We start from the raw sequence: 17,994 nt of genomic DNA on the forward strand, positions 1-17,994 counted from the left end.
GGTTCGAGTATGAGAATTCTTATTTTGTGGGTTCGAGATGTTTATTCTCAATTGTTTTGTGCGTGGATAAGGCGGGACTTCTAATTCAATTGTGGGTTCGAGTCTGAGAATTCTTATTTTGTGGGTTTGAGATGTTTCGAGTCCTATGGGAAGAGCACCCGTGACCTAATAGATAAGGCGTCTGACAGATAATGATTTGTATAAATTTTTTGATACAGTGAGAATTCTTGTTTTCTGGTTTCGAGATGTTTTGAGTCCCATGGGAACAACACTTGTGGCCTAATGGATAAGGCGTCTGACTTCTAATTAAGCGATTGTGGGTTCGAGTCTCATCGGGTGTGTTAGATAATAATTTTTGCAAGTTTTTTTTTATATATATTTTTTATTATGTATATCCATACATAATGTTTTTACTTCCATGTTTCATATCCCATTGGATGAGCGCCAGTGACCTAACGGCTAAGGCGTTTGACTTCTAATTAGGTGGTTATCAGTTTTCGTCCCACCGGACCGAGTTTCATTCGACTCCAACAATCCAATGATAAATCACAAAGACTAAGCAAGAAGTAGAATATTACTCAACTAATCACAATATAATATAAAGTATAATTTTTATTTTTATTTAAAAAAAAGTTTGGATAAAAAGGAACTTAATTGAATTATTAAAAAAAGCATAATTGATTATGACATTATAATTATATTATATTTTCCCTTTAAGAATGAAACTCAAAAAAGTGCATTTAGATATTTTATTGGAAACAAAAATCTAAATAATAATGCATTATTAATATTTTATTTTGATTTTACTTTATCTTCTTCCATTTTAATAGTTATTATAATCTTTTATTTTAGACCATATCTAATATTTTTCAATCAATAATATTAAAAAAAAAAAGACAATTATATTCTTTAATTTTTATTTTAAAAATATCGGTAATATAATAAAAATAATTTTAATGGAAAGGAAGATATTTTGCTAATATGCTTCAAAATTGATAAAAATAATAAAAATAAGTTTTTTTTTTTCTTTATATTAAGAAATATTTCTAAAAAATATAGATATTTCAAAATAAAATAATATTTTAATCTAAAATAAAAATCTGAAGCATAGAAGAAAGTGAGATGATTTTAAGATCACGCGCGCAAAAATATCGGAATGGCGCGTGGAGAAAGGTGCATGTTAGCACAGGTTGGCAGAAAAAAAATATCTGGCTGACATTGGCCACAGATATTTATATCGGCGATGACGTGGAATTGAGTTGACGCTTTTTACACGTGTAAAAGCGTTGCCCATGTGGAGCCTTTTTATATGGGTTTCGCCCCCAAATAAACACAGACCACCACCATTCACCGAATCTCTCTCTCTCTCTCTCTCTCTCTCTCTCTTCATATCTGCACGAGCCTGAATCCCGAGAGGGTTTCGGACCTAAATTTTCGCCCACGATTTCCATTTTTTCTTTGATTTGATTTTCGATATTTGGCTGTTCCGAACGATTTCGCTTTGTCTTTGATCCTTCCGAAATGGTAGACGCTCATACGCCGTCGTCCATGTCGCCGCCGGTTGCAGATCGAGAATCACCCATGTCGGTCTCTGCTAGCGACTTGACTCGTTTGAACTCCGAATCCTACTCTTCTTCCAATACCGTTGATGCGTCCGAGGGGGATTTGCCTTTGATGCCTTCTCATCATTGTTTTCAACTGGATGCGGTAAATTGTGACTCTCTCTCTTTTGTTTTTGCTGTTTCTTGGAAGTATGATTTTGAGTTTTTCCTTGGTATGAACGAGTTTTTTGCGGACTGTGCTTTGTTTTTCTGCTTTGAACGTAGCGCCTGGAGTTCGTGTGACCTAGTTTTTGTGCTCTCGAAACTAATATCCTTGATTATGAGTGATTCTTTTTCTCTTGGTGGTGCCTTTAGAAATTTTTAATGGTAGAGTGGTTTTGGGTACCTCCCATTTGAATGTTTAGTGTTAGGGCATATTCAAGTTAAATCGTGGATGAATTTCGAGTTAAGTCTTTGTGATTCAATTTTGTTTGTTTGTTTTCAAAAGAAAACATTTTACTCTTTGAATTCCCCTTGTTTTAGTTGTTATTTTCTCTTGTAGGACACTCATTTTATTTGTATCAAATGTTTTAGCTCTAAATTTTAACTCATATTAGGGAACAATTTGAAAATTTCACGTGAAACATGAGGAATGGTTTTACTAATTGTTTTACTAATTGGAAATTTCAGGTGCAAACACATTGGACAGATGAGAAACACAGATTATTTCTTGATTCTTTAGAAGCATCTTTTGTCCAAGATTTGCATCGATATAGGCATCTTCGTGCTTTTTCCTCGAAACAGAAAGTGCGTCGGAAGCTGATCATGCCTAATATATCTTCTTCAGAGGTGAGGCAATACATCCACAGCAAGAGTGGGAGTGAGTTCCCTATATCATTTCTCTACGTCCTTAATGATTTCCTCTTGTTTTATTTCTTTTCTTAGTCGCTGGTCCTTCAGGATGCCTCCTGGCAGAAGGCTAACATTGGGAGAACTGATCCTTTATTGCATAAGACTGCCGATTCTCCCGCTATTTTAGAGGATGTATGGATAAATCATTTCCCTTCTGCAGGAAAACCGTGTACTCTGGAAACTACTGATGTTCTTGAAGAATGTGGAAGTTGTAGTGATAGGAGGCACATAAGAAACAAGACAAACTCCTGTCAATCTGCCAGAAGTTCTCAGCAGATTCCTTCATGCTGTCGTGATTCTCATACAATCTTTACAGGTACCCGAACACATTGTTCATGTTTTCCAAACCCTTTTCCAGAGTCTCACTTTTCATTGATTCTACCATCTAATATACTTGAAATTTGTAATCTATTCCCTTATTATGCATGTACACTATTGATGATCATCGGCCATATGCTTCATATTTTGTTGTTGTGATCTTCCAATCATATTTCGTAATGTTGAAGGTGTTTGCAATAATTATACTAGTAGTAGTATTGACTTAAGCACCATTTAGATGCACTATTTTTCTGATTTAAGTTTGTGTTGGTGTTACCAATATGACCATTACTTTGTGATGTTACCATTAGTTGCCACATTGCTTGCACCACTTGAAGTCCTGCAAACGTTTTTGCTTGAATTTTGTGTTTATCAAATGTGTTTCCTATGAGAGAGTTTCTGAAATACGACTTAGTGCATCCGAGTTGTAAAATTTGTACGTCAAGCTTAGGATATTGTGTTATCTTCCTAGCAATGGAAAATCTATATATTCTAGTACATTAATCGGATAGTTTCAACTTGGTTTTCAGTGTTTTGGTAACTTTGTTCCCTTAGCTTGATTTATAGTGTTTACACCTGGGTCACAAGATTTGACGTCACAGTTCTTCATTCTATGCTACAATTAAGAACTCACGGGCTAACTGATTGCGTATCTTATCAATTTGATGTTGTTTGATGTATATTTATAGTTGAAAAAGTAGAAGTCCTTTATGTAAAGTTGGATGAACATTGTTGTACGGAAAAATGAATAAAACCGAGTAGAAATGACTAGGATGGACAGCATTCTGAATATTGATGAACCTCTAAATGAAGCCAGGCTAATGGTAGACTAATTCTAGGACAGTAGCTGTTTAGGGATGAATCAAAGCAGAAATTCTTGAGGTCATAACACTTCGGTCAAATTAGAGCATCCATGTTAAGGAATTTACCTTCTTTTATGAATGTTTAATGCTTAATGTGATTTTTCTGTTTTCATACTAACGTAGTGTCTATTATCTCTTCATTGCAGAAGTTTCAGATCAAAACTTTGTGGATACTCATCCAGGAGAGTTGTCTGATGGCACGCCTATTACAAAACGATTAAAGAAAGCTTCCTCTGATTCTTCAGGCAACGACCGGGTAAAACTCGGGATTGCCTTTGATCTCTCTTTGGAGAACCAATAATTGCATTTTACAAATGATCCAAGACCGAATATGCTGCTATTTGATCTCTTAGGTTGCACCATATAAAAGATTATCATCAGAAAGATGAAAGCCAGATGCAAAAACTTTGTGCCTCCAAATTCAGATTTGTGTTACTGTGTAAGAGGGAGCTGACAACAACTCATTCCAACATGTGAAAACACCTGGCTGTTCAAGCTCGTTAACCGAACGCGACACGATTCTGTTTTCCTTTTGAAAGAGCATCGAAAAGTAAATAAGGGAAGTGACAACAATAATTCTACCAGAAGATCTACGGCTGGAAGGAGAAAATACGTTTGTTTATGGTACAAACTAAACTTTTTCTTAGTTCATCAAATATAGAGTGAAAATATATGTTAACCCTTTCATTTCTCCTGCTTTTTTTCTTCTTAGAGTTTGAAGAAATGGAAATTCCAATAGATTTAGGGTATGAATATACATGATATAGAGAAAGCTAGACACCGACCCTGATACTGATATAGATATACACACCCTTTTTCATCTGTTTTGAAATACTCTCATTTTGAAGTTCAGGTAGAGACCTCAAATGTAAATTACTATTACATAAAACAATAGATTTGAACAGACTTATTGATTCTCTTTAGGTGGAGCCTTTCTCTTGCTTATGGAGTATGTTGATGGCTAAGTGCTCGCTTGAGTAGTTGCTTTGTTCGAATGGTTATCAAACGGGACTTAAGCTATTATATCTTTGCTTGCTTCGTTACGATCTTATATAAGCTATAATATGCAGATTCAATCTTTTTTTTTTCTTTCAAAAAACCATTGTTGGTTTTTTCTTGGAAAATTTGTGATGATTGTTGCTATTTTGTCCCTAATATTCTAACAAATAAAAGACATGATTTTGAATATGTGAATGACTGAAGGGTGTATGGAAAAAATAAATAAATATATATATATATATATATTAGAAAAATATTAATTTCAAATATGATCCAATTATTACTAAAATAAAATGTCATTGAATTCATGTTTGGTTGTTTGTTGGGGTTGAAAATGGATGAATCAACTAACCAAGCCAAGTTCTCTCTGATAGGCTTTTGGTAGTTTGCTTTCGAGCATGTCGGCCCTAAGGAGTTTTAAGCACTTGTACAATGCTCAAGTGGTTTTGGGCAATGAGTAGGATGGAAGTAGTGAGACCGAGTTTTTAGAATAGGTTCAAGAATAAATAGGTTCACGAGAGAATATGCTCGAATTAATGTTGAGTCTTACTTTTATCTTCTTCTTTCTTTTATCTTGTTCAATCAAGTCAGGTTTAGAGTAGATCTTTCTGCTTTTATAAACCAATACTAAACAAAAGATCCGCTGAGTGTCAAAAGGCTCTCAATTTCAAACAAACTCAATGTTTAAATCGACCGGCAAAAGAAATTGACTTATTTTACCCTTGAATGAAGAAAAAAATCGATAAAAAAAGGGGGGAGAAAGACTTCGTCTATCTTTTGCCAAGTAAAATTGAAAGCGAAGTAGGAAATTCTGTATTGACAACTCAATTTGCCGAGTCTTTTCTCGAAGAAGAGTTGAGTCGAGTCTTTTCTCGAAGAAGAGTTGAGTCGAGTTGGGTCGTAAGTAGATTTTTTTTTTACCGAAGAAGGACGACCTTGAATGAGAAAAAGAAATCACAATTAATAAAAAATACTTAGATTAATTTAAAAATCATTTATGGAGAAATGGTATGATGATAAATTTTCTAAAAATAACTTTAAAGCTATTAATAAAAAATCGTCTAAATATATATACTAAGGAAAAAACATAATGGTAATTAATAGATACTTTTTAATAACTTTTTTTAGAAAATTTAAGATATTTGTTATTTATTTTTTTCTTTTTTCTTATTGAGAATATTAAAAAAGAAAACATAAAATTAGAAATTATATTCCATAGATTGCCTCAAAGTTTTAACCATAAAAGTGTTCATCTGCCCACAGTGTTGTCCAAAGAGAGACATAATCCAACGAAGAGTATGAAACTTTCACAGCAAAAACTAAGGGATTAGGTACTCCGCTTTAAGCGTAGACTTCAAAATCAACCAAAATCCACTCTCTTGCTTGATTCTTCTTCACAATCCTGTTCTCTTGATTGAAGAACACGAAACCATTGACACACCAGCGAACCCCACTCCACTTTTCATCATTCCCTTTCCTTCTGCTCTGACCCAATTGGCCTTTAACTATGTCTATTGCTTCAACACACCTTTAAATGTTGAAAACAAGCCAATTCCACTCTGTTCATCAACAATCCCTTTCCTCTTCTCTTCGTTTTCTCGCCCAAATTTCTTCAACTTCTTGATTTCCCAGATGGGTATGTTTTCAAAGCCAAAAATCTTTAGAACAGGAACGACCCATAATGATTCGATGGGTTTTAATGGGGTTTCTCCAGCAAGCAAGTGGAAATGGACCCATTTCTTGCCTCTGTTTGTAGCGATGGTGGTCATAGCAGAGATCGCTTCTCTAAGTCGGCTCGATATCGCGAAAAATGCGGCTATGGTGGACTCTTGGGTCGACTTATTCTATGGACCTCCGCCTTTGCAAGAAGAAATCGAAGATGTTAGCACTGGAATCACAATTGATGGAGTAATGGGTAGAGTTAACTGTGAGGAGTGGCTGGAGAAGGTGGATGCGGTGGAGTACTCTAGGGACTTCAAAAGGAAACCTGTTTTGGTTTCTGGGTCCGAGAAGGTTCTTTCTATCTCTCCTTTTATCTTGGAGTTTTGATCTTACTGTCTTTTGGCTTGAACAAGAGTTTGCTTCGTTAATACCAATGTCTGAGTTTGTTAGATCTCTTACTGGAATTGCTTAGTTAATGACCTCTTTTAGTTACATAATTGAGTTTTGTGGGCATTGATTGCCATACGTTCTTGTTTGTAGCAAACTAGATTCTTGTTCTTCTTCAGTTTTAAGTTCCTAGAAATTGGTGTTTACCCTTTTGAAATTCTTCATAGGATTGGAAAACTTGTGATGTGGGATGCCAGTTTGGATTGAATCCTGGTGAGCAGCCTGATGCTGCATTGGGATCACCTCAACAAGGTCGAGTTGCTAGCGTCCTTCGGTCGATGGAATCGTCGCATTACTATCCAGAGAACAATATTGATTTGGCAAGACGGTGGGTAAGCTTAACTAATATGATGGATTGTTACAGTTTAGAGAACTGCTTTCCATTACATTATTCCTGATGACTGCAGTGATTCTCAATGATAATTATAGTCTTGGTGATGATAGTGAACATCACTGCTGGTCTTGGTACATGTTCTTTGTTCATTTGAAACTGATAGCAGTAAGAAAAAATTGGTAATCAAGGAGGAATCTTCTGTTCTAGCCAAGGTTATAGGTAATTTGAGAGTCCTGCTCTCTCCCAAGTCTGATTCAAATGCCAAGCTACCCCCCTTGAGCCAACCTACAAGCTTAGTTACTAGCGCTAGCTGCATGCATACAATGAACATGTAGTGAAGTTCCAAGCTGCTACCATGCACTTCACTTTATAGGTATCCCTCCTCTTGTGGAGCTTACTCAACATCTTCTTCTCTTCTTTTGTTCCACATAAAGTTGTCAGTAGGTTTTTGTGAGATTTCACATTGGTTGGAGAGGGGAACGAAGCATTCCTTATAAGGGGGTGGAAAGCTCTTTCTCGCAGACGCGTTTTAAAACCTTGAGGGGAAACCCTGAAGGGAAAGCTCAAAGAGGACAATATCTGCTGATGGTGGGCTTGGGTTGTTACAATGGTATTAGAGCCAAACTCCGGGCGGTGTGCCAACGAGGATTCTAGGCTCCCAAGGGTGGTGGATTGTGAGATCCCACATCAGTTGGAGAAGGGAACGAAACATTCCTTATAAGGGTGTAGAAATCTCTCCCTAGCAGACGCGTTTTAAAACCTTGAGGGGAAGCCCATAAAGGAAAACCCAAAGATGACAATATCTACTAACGGTGGATTTGGGCTGTTACAAATAGTATCAGAACCAAACTTCAGATGCTGTGCCAGTGAGGACGTTGGGCCCCCAAGGAGGGTGGATTGTGAGATCCCACATTAGTGGAGATAGGAACGAAGCATTCCTTATAAGGGGGTGGAAACCTCTCCTTACGTTCTAAAACCTCGAGGAGAAGCCTAGAAGAGAAAGCCCAAAGAGGATAATATTTACTAGCGGTGGGCTTGGGCTGTTACAAATGGTATCAGAGCCAGACTTCAGGTGGTGTGCTAGCGAGGACTCTGCGCCCCCAAGAGAAGTAGATTGTGAGATCCCATGTCGGTTCAAGAGGGGAATGAAGCATTCCTTATAAGGGTGTGGAAACCTCTCCCTGCAGACACGTTTTAAAACTATAAGGGGAGACCTAGAAGGAAAAGCCCAAAGAGGACAATATCTGCTAACAGTGGACTTGAGCTTGAGCTGTTACAAATGGTATCAGAGCCAGACGCTGGACAGTGTGCTAGCCAGGACATTGGACCCCCAAAGGAAGGTGGATTGTGAGATCCCACATCGGTCGAAGAGAGGAACGAAACATTCCTTATAAGGGTATGGAAACCTCTCCTTAGCATATGCGTTTTAAAACCTAGAGGGGAAACCTAGAAGAGAAAGCTCAAAGAGGACAATATCTACTAGTAGTGGGCTTGGGCTTGGGCTGTTACCGTTTTCAAATTATATGGTTCAAGGAGATTTACTGGTTCCTCAGTCCTGTTCAATTTTCATCACCTAGATTATGGACCATAGTTTTCCTTCAAAGTGGTGGTTATTTTCCTTGGACTGCAGAGTCCAAAGGTTCATATATGGGGATTGTCTTAGGTTCTTCCCCACGCTTGCACATTATCACCTTTCAGATAGTCTAAGATTGAATACCTACAAATTGAGAACTCGTTCGCCTATACTTATTTATGAAATGTTTTTCCCTGTAACGTTCTGGTAATGTTGCGTTCTTTCTCGTGCTTGTAACATGTCACTCTGCTTTTTATAGGTTGCTTTTAGATGCATATTTCTTTTATAGCTCTATAATAAATGAACTTCTTCTGTAGGAAGGGTTACACTGTGGTTATGACCACTAGTCTTTCATCAGATGTTCCTGTTGGATATTTTTCGTGGGCAGAATACGACATAATGGCACCAGTGCAACCAAAGACCGAGCCTGCCCTTGCAGCTGCCTTCATTTCGAATTGTGGCGCGCGCAACTTTCGTTTGCAAGCTCTTGAAGCACTTGAGAAATTGGATGTCAAAATTGATTCATATGGTAGTTGCCACAGGAACCGCGATGGAAGAGGTGCACTGCAACTTTTACTTTGATTTATTGACCGACTTTTCAATATTATTGATAACGTATCTTGATTGAATGTCGTCTCGAACGTTAGTTCTTAGGTGGGTAGCAGATGGAAACCAACATAGTTCTTTCCATTTAGACTGTTATCTTGGGAAAACTAATGCAATTTTCTTTTATTTTTATTTGTTTATTTATGATTTTATTCATTTATTATTANACTCTTGATGTATTCAAGAATTCCTTATCCTTGGTGAAAGAATCCCCTGGGAAACCTTAAAAATGGTTTCTTTCTGGGGCCGTGGTTAACTAAATCTTCACGGGTTATGTGATGTCCCACATTGGTTGGGGAGGAGAACAAAACACTATTTATAAGGGTGTGGAAACCTTCCCCTAACAGACGCGTTTTAAAGCCTTGAGGGGAAGCCCAAAGAGGACAATATCTGCTAGTGGTGGATCTGGGCCGTTACAAATGGTATAAGAGCCAGACACCGGACGATGTGTCAGCCTTTTTGCTGTTCCTCGAAGGGGGGTAAACACGAGGCGGTGTGCCAGTAAGGACGCTGGGCCCCAAAGGGGGTGGATTTGGGGGCGGTCCTACATCGATTGGAGGAAGGAAAGAGTGCTAGCGAGGACGCTGGGCCCTGAATGGGGGTGGATTGTGATGTCCCACATTAGTTGGGGAGGAGAACAAACCACCATTTATAAGGGTGTGGAAACCTTCCCCTAGCAGACGCGTTTTAAAGCCTTGAGGGGAAGCCCAAAGAGAACAATATCTGCTAGCGGTGGATTTGGGCCGTTACAGGTTATCTCTCAAAGACTGCTTCATTTTCGGAAGGCCCTTTCTCCGAACACGCCTTTACTAATTGTAAGGGGTACATGAAAGGCTTAACTTATGTCCACAGCTCGTGTGTTTCGTTGTTATTCGAATGCGATTCCATACTCAAAAGCATTGCCAATAATAAGAGATACAGTGATTTGAAAATGGAAGAACTTGGTGAACATTTGCTGATATTGTTATTTGATTCATATTTGCAGTTGACAAAGTGGAAACTTTGAAGCGCTACAAGTTCAGCTTGGCTTTCGAGAATTCCAATGAGGAAGATTATGTCACAGAAAAGTTTTTTCAATCTCTTGTTGCAGGTATGAACCTCATACCTATTTCTCTGATTCATGCTGTTACCAACATCTCGACCCGTTTCTTTGTTTTATATTTGACTTCATGAAATCTTTCTGTGTTCTCGAGAGTTTCGGCTAGACGGTTCGCCTTTACGATGGGTGGTTTGTTCTTTTGAATGGTGTATACAAACTAACCGAACCAAACTGAATTGGTCTGTTTTGTTGGTTTTTATTTTGGGTTGTACTTTTCATATCGGCGGACTTAATTCCCGACTCGCATTCTGAAACTCATGTCGAAACCTCAACTTCTGAGGTCTGGCTCGAGGTCCTACCCGGCCCTCTTCGAGCTTGTCTTCGACACTCGTGTCGTCTCGTTCTCTTGAACCTTGTGTATGTCTCTACTTAGCTTCGATGTACACTCTTGGTGTGTTGGATGATGCACCGTCCTTGGTCTCATCATGACACTTCTCAATCTTGGCTCTCACGTGGCCGGATGGGTGCCACTTGAAGGTCGCCCCTTGTCTATCTTGTGTGTGGGGTTCACAGCCTACTTTCTTTCGGTGAGTACCTCTAGGATTAGTTACGTTATACTTCTTTATACGCTCGCTTTAGCACATATTTCTACCCGAATACTTTTAGAAAATAACTTGAAGAATTCCATAAGAGTTTTAATGCAACATTGTCGTTTTGTCGAATTTTCGTTAAGAGTGCCGATGCAATTATTTGTAGGAACTATTCCGGTGGTGGTTGGTACTCCAAATATCAAGGAGTTTGCTCCTTCTCCTGATTCATATTTGCATATCAAGGAAATTTCCGATGTCGAGTCGGTTGCCAAGTCCATGAAATACCTCGCAGAGAATCCCAAAATGTACAATCAATCACTAAGGTACTCGGAACAACGACGTTAGTCGGATTAATTTCCCTCATTTGTTTCTCACTCCATCTGATGAAGATTTGGCTGTCTTATCTTATAGATGGAAGCACGATGGTCCATCCGATTCGTTCAAGGCCCTTGTCGATATGGCAGCAGTACACTCATCGTGTCGCCTTTGCATCCACTTAGCAACCATCATCCACGAGAAAGAAGAAACCAGTCCCGAGTTCAAGAAACGACCGTGCAAGTGCTCTCGTGGCTCCGAAACGGTGTATCATTTATACGTAAGGGAGAGAGGGCGGTTCGAAATGCAATCCATTTTCTTGAGGTAACCCTTTCAACTCGAAAACAAAGTTATGTGTTTTCAAAGGCTTTTCTTTGGGAAAACCAAATCATTCGGCCTCGACAATGGCAGGTCGGGAAATTTAACGTTGGAGGCTTTAGAATCGAGAGTACTCGAAAAGTTCAAGTCTTTGAAACATGTCCCAATTTGGAAGCAAGAACGGCCTGAAAGCTTAAGAGGAGGAGATAAACTTAAGCTATATAGGATATATCCTGTTGGGTTGACACAGAAGCAGGCTTTATATACCTTCAGATTCAAAGGTAATGATGATTTCAAAACTCACATAGAAACACACCCTTGTGCTAAGATGGAAATCATATTTGTCTGAATTTAAAGCTTCTTCGTCTTCCGAGCGCATCCGATATGCAGTTAACTCGGTCGTCGTTGGACGTGTAATTTGTATAACATAGTTGTTGAACTAATGTAAGTTTAGGGTGCAATGAGACGAGAGCGGAAACCCAACAATATTTGCTAAAGGGGGGTTCGCTTCGATCAGCTAGTTATAGATCATGCGCCATTGTTGTAAGTGTTGAGAATAGAGTCGGCCTTTGTGGGCTATGTTGCTTGTTGAATCTTAGCCAATTCCATGACTATTTGGCTCAAAAGTGAGCATAGCTCAACGATAATTATTATGTACTTGTTCTTTTTTGGTTGGAGGTTTGAATTCTCACACTCTTGCTTCGAATTACATTTCTAGAACACTTCTAATAGAGGGACAACATTAGGGTGTCTCCTTCGTTCTATGCTAACTCCAGCTCTTCCAGTTCGTATGAAACAGGAGGGTCCCTTTCAGGCAAGGTTAAGCGGATAGGAGAGGTAGCCTGGTCATTCCCTTGTCAAAAACTTGGTAATTTTCAAAGTCATTTTTCATTCTTTTCGGTAAGCACACCGCTAGCCGATATTGTTCGTTTTGGTCCGTTACGTATCACCGTCAGCATCAGGGTTTTAAAACGTGTCTAATAGGGAGAGGTTTCCACACTCTTGTAAGAAATGTTTCATTCTCTGTTTCAACCCATTTGAGATCTCACAATCCACTCCTTTGGGGCCCAACATCCTTGCTGACACGTTGTCCGGTGTCTGGCTCTAATATCATTTTTAACAGCCCAAGCCCATCACTAGCACCATCAGCCTCACGGTTTTCATACCCTTATAGAGAATGTTTCGCTTCTCTCCATTCAAGCATTTTGCAACTCGCCCAAAAAAATGAAAATCTATTCTACTTTCCTAATCAAGTTAAAAGAACCTAATAGCATTTATTGAGTAGAAACTTCCCTAGTCAAGAACATTCAAGCATCTATATTTTATAAACATGACAAAATTCTATGGGACAATCCATCAAGAAGACAACCAGAAGATGATCTCCCTCGCAGCTTCTTTGAATGTATCTTCCGCCACGGTCGCCGCCTCAAATTCATCGTAACCTCCGTTCACCTACATTCTTCAAAACAACTCGTTACAAACATGTTTCGAAATGATCTCAATAAAAAAAAAAAAAAAAAAAAAAAAAAAAAAAAAAAAAAAAAAAAAAAAAAANAAAGAAGTGAACATGTAAAGAAAGTACGACGAATACTTACATGGGCATGAATCATAAAAAAGGAGCGATGGTAATCCGAGGAGACATGAGCCGAAACAACGTGGATTTCATGCTTCTCAAGAACATAACAAAGCGTGGGGAACAAACCAGGCTTCTTGACGGAGCAGATACAAAAATGGGCATGGTGGCCGCAAACATTCAAGACGAGGTTGGAGGACAACCAAGTCTGGAAGGAGGAGGGTGGCGAAGGGAGAATACTAACAACATTGTCGCCTGCAGCGGCGACGGTGGAAAGCTGAGGAAATAGAGTGGACGACATGTCGTTGGTGGAGGAAGCTTGGTCGGCCAAGAAGGCCTCGCGGGTCGTGGCGGCTGAGGAACGGGCGGAGGGATGATGAACAATCTTGGAGAAGCTCAGAGATGGATTAGTGTCGTTGTTGAGCCTTTCCAGCTTTTGTTTGTGGAGATTTTGAAGGGTTTGTTGAAGGGTTCTTATGTGGTTTACTGCTTCGTCTACTAAACTGGATTTGTCTACCTGCCATTACCCATTCATTATTGGATTATTATTTCACCCACAAAAGCCTATGCATGCATGCCAACCCGCCCCACGTGCTCGACCAATAAACTAGAGATTCAAATTCTTATCTAGTTCATTGCTAAAAAACGATTTGAGATTCTAATGTCCATTAAACCCAGGGCCCCGCAGAAACCCACCTTAAACGGGATTAAGAATGAACAGTATGCAGAGAGATTTTTTCTCGTTAGCTAAACTGGGTTAGTAACATTACTCACTTCAAACGGGACTAGGAATAAAGAGTAAGCAGAAAGCAGTTCAAGTTCACCGCTAGCATTAGCCAAACTGGGTCAGTAACACTACCCAAATCAAACGGGACTAGGAATGAAGAGTAAGCAGAAAGCAGTCCAAGTTCACAGCTAGCATAGCTAAACTAGGTCAGTAACACTACCCATCTCAAATGGGACTAGAAATGAAGAGTAAGCAGAAAGCAGTCCAAGTTCACCATTAGCTAAATTAGGTCAATAACACTACCCACATCAAACGAAGAGTAAGCAGAAAGCAGTCCAAGTTCACTGCTAGCATTAGTTAAACTGGGTCAGTAACACTACCCACATCAAACGGGACTAGGAATGAAGAGTAAGGAGAGAGATTTATTCTCATTAACTAAACTGGTTCAATAACACAGATTGTAACAGCTCAAGCTTACCACTCGCCGATATTATACTTCTTAGGTTTTACCTCTCGGGTTGGCTATTAAGGAGAATTTTCCACACATTTATGAAGAATGTTTTGCTCCTCTCTCACCTCAAGGTTTTTAAAACGTGTTTGCTAAGAAATTTTTTTCACACTCTTGGAGATACTCACAATGATTATATCAATTCCCGAGACAAAACAAACTTAAATTATTATTTTTAATTATAAAAAAAAAAACATGACAACAAATCTCTTAAAACAAAAAACAGACAATTGCCACTTTTCTTAAAAAATGTGAATGTTCTTCAATACTCTATTTGTTTTATTTTCCATTTAAAAAAAAAAAAAAAAAAAAAAAGTCCCTTTTTATTTATTTACATTAAAAACATGCCATTAAAATCAAATCTCTCCATTATTATTAATTAAAAAGGCTTGATGATAATGCCACTGCTTGTCTCTTATATATATATATATAAATAAATAAATAAATAAATAATACCTTGGCAGGAAGATGAGGAAGCAAAGCATGAAGATTAGCGAACATGGTTCTCATTTTCTTCCGCCGTTCTCTCTCCGTCCAAATATGAATATCATGAGCGGACGCGGCCCCGCCACATGATTTTCTCTCCGCCGCCACCGCCGCCGCCTCTCTCTTCTTCCCGGACTGCGTGGGCGGCGGAGGGAAATGGTCTTTGTCGGAGCAGGAGTTGAGGAGGGCCCAAGGGAGGTGGTGGAGGCTGGACATGGCGGAGATGGGCGGCGGTGGGTGTGATGAGAGGGAAGGGAGAGTGGGGGGGGGGGGTTTTANGAAAAAGCACAAAATACAATCATAAGGAGGATGCATGGCCGTTACGGCGCTCCAAAACAAAAACGGATGCCCCGGCTATTACTCGAACCTCCGACCCCACACTTCGACGCTGGCTGGCTCTCCTTTTCTTTTTTTTTATTCCCTTTTTTCTACTTTTATTGCTTTTTTTTTTTTTTTTTCCTTTCTTTCTTTTTCTTTTATTATTATTATTATTATTATTATTATTTAATGTTTATCGATTCAAAATGAAATTAATCAATTTGAGTATAGTTCGGTTGATAAGATTAAAGTTGATCATTTAGTTTGATTTTTTCGGTTTTGGCTCAGTTGAAAATTGAATTGAACTAATGTTTGATAAATACTGAAATCAATTAGTTCGATATGTAGATGGTTCGTTTTTTGATTTTGGGTCCTAAGGTGAGAGATGACGACATGTTGCTGGCTAGGGTTGCTACAAATGAAGACTACGGTGAGGTGGAATCGAGAGAACTTTGAGATGATTCATGGTGAGGTAACAATCAGTAACGACTCGATTTAATCAATAATGAAAATAGTGAACAAAAAAACTGAAGGCTTCTAAGATTCTGATCCATCGCCGTCTCCATAGCCTTATGAGCTCAAATGCTTTCTCCACATGCCTCGTGAGTCTAAGCATCATTTGAAACTAGAAATGAAAAGTAGCATGAGTGAGTATAAATGTAATAGCTCAAGCTCACTGCTAGTAGATATTGTCCGATTTGGCTCGTTACGTATCGTTGTTAGTCTCACGGTTTTAAAACGCATCTGCTAAGGAGATGTTTCCACACCCCTTATAAAGAATGTTTCGTTTCCCTCTCCCACCGATGTGAGATTTCACAATAAAAATATATTCAATAAGCAACTTTACTTAAGGGTGGGATTTGTACTTATACTTAAAGTTCATAATATTGATTACATGTGGGATCCTAATGTTATACATATATATGCCTAAGCGTTTTCGATAACAATAAAAAACATGAAAAATACTATGTCTCGAGGACTATTGACCTATTTCCAAGCTATACCAATTATGGTACATATGTGGGCTAGTTTAGTAAGAACAAAGCACACTAGAGGTCAGTAAACAATACTCTAATTAGGCTCGGCCTATCCCAACACCATAAAAGCCTTTATGATCACCAACTATGGTGCTTCAATGGGTCATTTCTGTAACATTAAACGTCATTAGAGGTCAGTTGGTCACTCATTGGTAGAACCAGGTCTCACCGAACATAGAACCTCATAAAATCATACATAAAACATACGCGACATGTAGGGAAAAGTAAATATCACTAGCATAAACTAAGAGTTACGTACATTTATTTATTTATCTAAGGTTCATTATTAATTATGATATAATAATATTTTTATTTTATTTTAGAAAGAAGCATAAAAATGCCCAAAAGAATTTGGTAAATTAGAATTAGAATAAAAACGAAAAAAAAATAATTTAAGAAAATGGGATTTCCCCAAATCGAAATATGGGAGGAAGATAAAGAATAAAAAATTCTTAAAATATTTATTTTCAATTAAAACGTTTTGAACTTGAAATTTTATTTTTAAAATAAAAATAAAAACCAGAATTCCCACTGTTTTTGTATAAATCCAAATTTTATATAGGAATTTTTACTCCTTCCATATTTGGAAGAATTTAAACAAATTATTCGATATATTTTTTATAAAAACAAATAATACTTAATTTTGGAAAGCTAGAGGTCCTCCTAGAATCCTTATCATCCTTCACACAAAGAAAGCTAACTTAACAATTGATCTAACCAAGTGCTTAGAAGATTAATGACTCTCAAATCGAACTTGGAATCTATGATGCTCACTCTTAAATTCCAAGACGACTCACTCCATAATTAGCTTAATCAAGACTAATTCAATGAATCAGTTTAACATCAAACATAAAACAAGGTTCGAAAGAAACATAACACCCAAAACATTTCAAACTTTAAAATAATTCAAACATAATCGAGTTCAACCGTTAAATACTGATGAAAGAAAATGAGAAATGACATAAATAGTCTTAAGATGTAATTCAAAAAAAAAAAAAAAAAAAAAAAAAAAAAAAAAAAAAAAAAAANCAAATCACATTTCCTTGTATTGCTGCTTGTAATTGCTCTTTTGGATACATGCAATTGATCAGTTGTTGGATTCGTATCAATTTCTTCTTATTATTCTACAATTTATTCGAGACTCGTATATTAAAATACAACCAAAATACCCTAATTAGGTTTAAATTCTAATCAAAATCTATAATTGTATTAATCATTCTATTAACAATCATTTAATGACTAATCTGCTTGGTTTTATTTCAAGCAGGTTTTTTTTTTTTTTTTTTTTTTTTTTTNATATATTTATTTAATAATGCTGCTAAAAAAGACAATATTTCCAGAACTACTTGCATGTAACGGTTAATCAAATCATTTAAATAATAAATAGCCAATCAAACATCCCTTAATTATTTAATTTTTTTTTTCAGCTTAATTCCCTTCTTTATTATATTCATTAAATATCTTACCTTTAAAAAGCTTAACATATTTAATATATATTTTTTATTTTATGAACCTATTAAATACATCACATAAATTTTAATTTTTTTTATCAAATATATTTATTAATTTAAAAAATGTGGACTGTATCATAAAATTATTAAATAAAAAAAATTAAAATTTGGAGAGACTAATTGAAAATTAAAAGTTTAACTGCTTAATTAACGTGGACATGGGTTTAGACGACTTTGGGCCTAATCATTTGGATTTGATTTATTTAAGGTTGGGCCCAAATATTATGGCCCAATTTGATGGTCGTGGTGTGACAGTTGACATTATCTCGAGTTTCTCCCTTTTTGTCTTTAATTTAATTTAATTTTGGGACACATGT

At 37.3% G+C, this 17,994-nt stretch overlaps 3 protein-coding genes across 6 annotated transcripts; 2 read left to right on the plus strand and 1 right to left on the minus strand.

The window, feature by feature from the left end:
- The first annotated feature begins 1,351 nt into the window (after positions 1-1,351).
- LOC111811294 lies at positions 1,352-4,816 on the plus strand. Of its 4 annotated transcripts, none has more exons than XR_002817522.1 (5): positions 1,352-1,707; positions 2,232-2,390; positions 2,487-2,769; positions 3,781-4,258; positions 4,559-4,816. XR_002817522.1 is itself a non-coding variant. In XM_023698071.1 (5 exons), the coding sequence occupies exons 1-5, from the start codon at positions 1,522-1,524 to the stop codon at positions 4,021-4,023; spliced, it is 774 nt and encodes a 257-aa protein (XP_023553839.1). In that variant the 5' UTR covers positions 1,352-1,521; the 3' UTR covers positions 4,024-4,555. The 4 variants fall into 4 exon arrangements, 3 of the variants coding, with proteins under 3 accessions (XP_023553839.1, XP_023553840.1, XP_023553838.1); XM_023698071.1 differs by lacking the exon at positions 4,559-4,816 and having other exon boundaries at positions 3,781-3,890; positions 3,988-4,555; XM_023698072.1 differs by lacking the exon at positions 4,559-4,816 and having other exon boundaries at positions 2,232-2,421; positions 2,614-2,769; positions 3,781-4,555.
- A 1,103-nt stretch (positions 4,817-5,919) lies between these two features.
- LOC111811265 (glycoprotein 3-alpha-L-fucosyltransferase A-like) lies at positions 5,920-12,194 on the plus strand. Its single transcript, XM_023698032.1, has 7 exons — positions 5,920-6,646; positions 6,910-7,070; positions 8,967-9,208; positions 10,241-10,345; positions 11,051-11,207; positions 11,296-11,523; positions 11,611-12,194. The coding sequence occupies exons 1-7, from the start codon at positions 6,266-6,268 to the stop codon at positions 11,864-11,866; spliced, it is 1,530 nt and encodes a 509-aa protein (XP_023553800.1). The 5' UTR covers positions 5,920-6,265; the 3' UTR covers positions 11,867-12,194.
- Positions 12,195-12,656: 462 nt separating this feature from the next.
- Positions 12,657-15,071, minus strand: LOC111811291 (transcription factor bHLH95-like). Its single transcript, XM_023698068.1, has 3 exons — positions 14,782-15,071; positions 13,113-13,607; positions 12,657-12,969 (listed from the first exon to the last, which is right to left on the minus strand). The coding sequence occupies exons 1-3, from the start codon at positions 15,025-15,027 to the stop codon at positions 12,874-12,876; spliced, it is 837 nt and encodes a 278-aa protein (XP_023553836.1). The 5' UTR covers positions 15,028-15,071; the 3' UTR covers positions 12,657-12,873.
- Positions 15,072-17,994: the final 2,923 nt, after the last annotated feature.

This window comes from Cucurbita pepo, chromosome LG15 (genome assembly GCF_002806865.2).
Source record: "Cucurbita pepo subsp. pepo cultivar mu-cu-16 chromosome LG15, ASM280686v2, whole genome shotgun sequence".
Taxonomy (NCBI): Eukaryota; Viridiplantae; Streptophyta; class Magnoliopsida; order Cucurbitales; family Cucurbitaceae; genus Cucurbita; species Cucurbita pepo.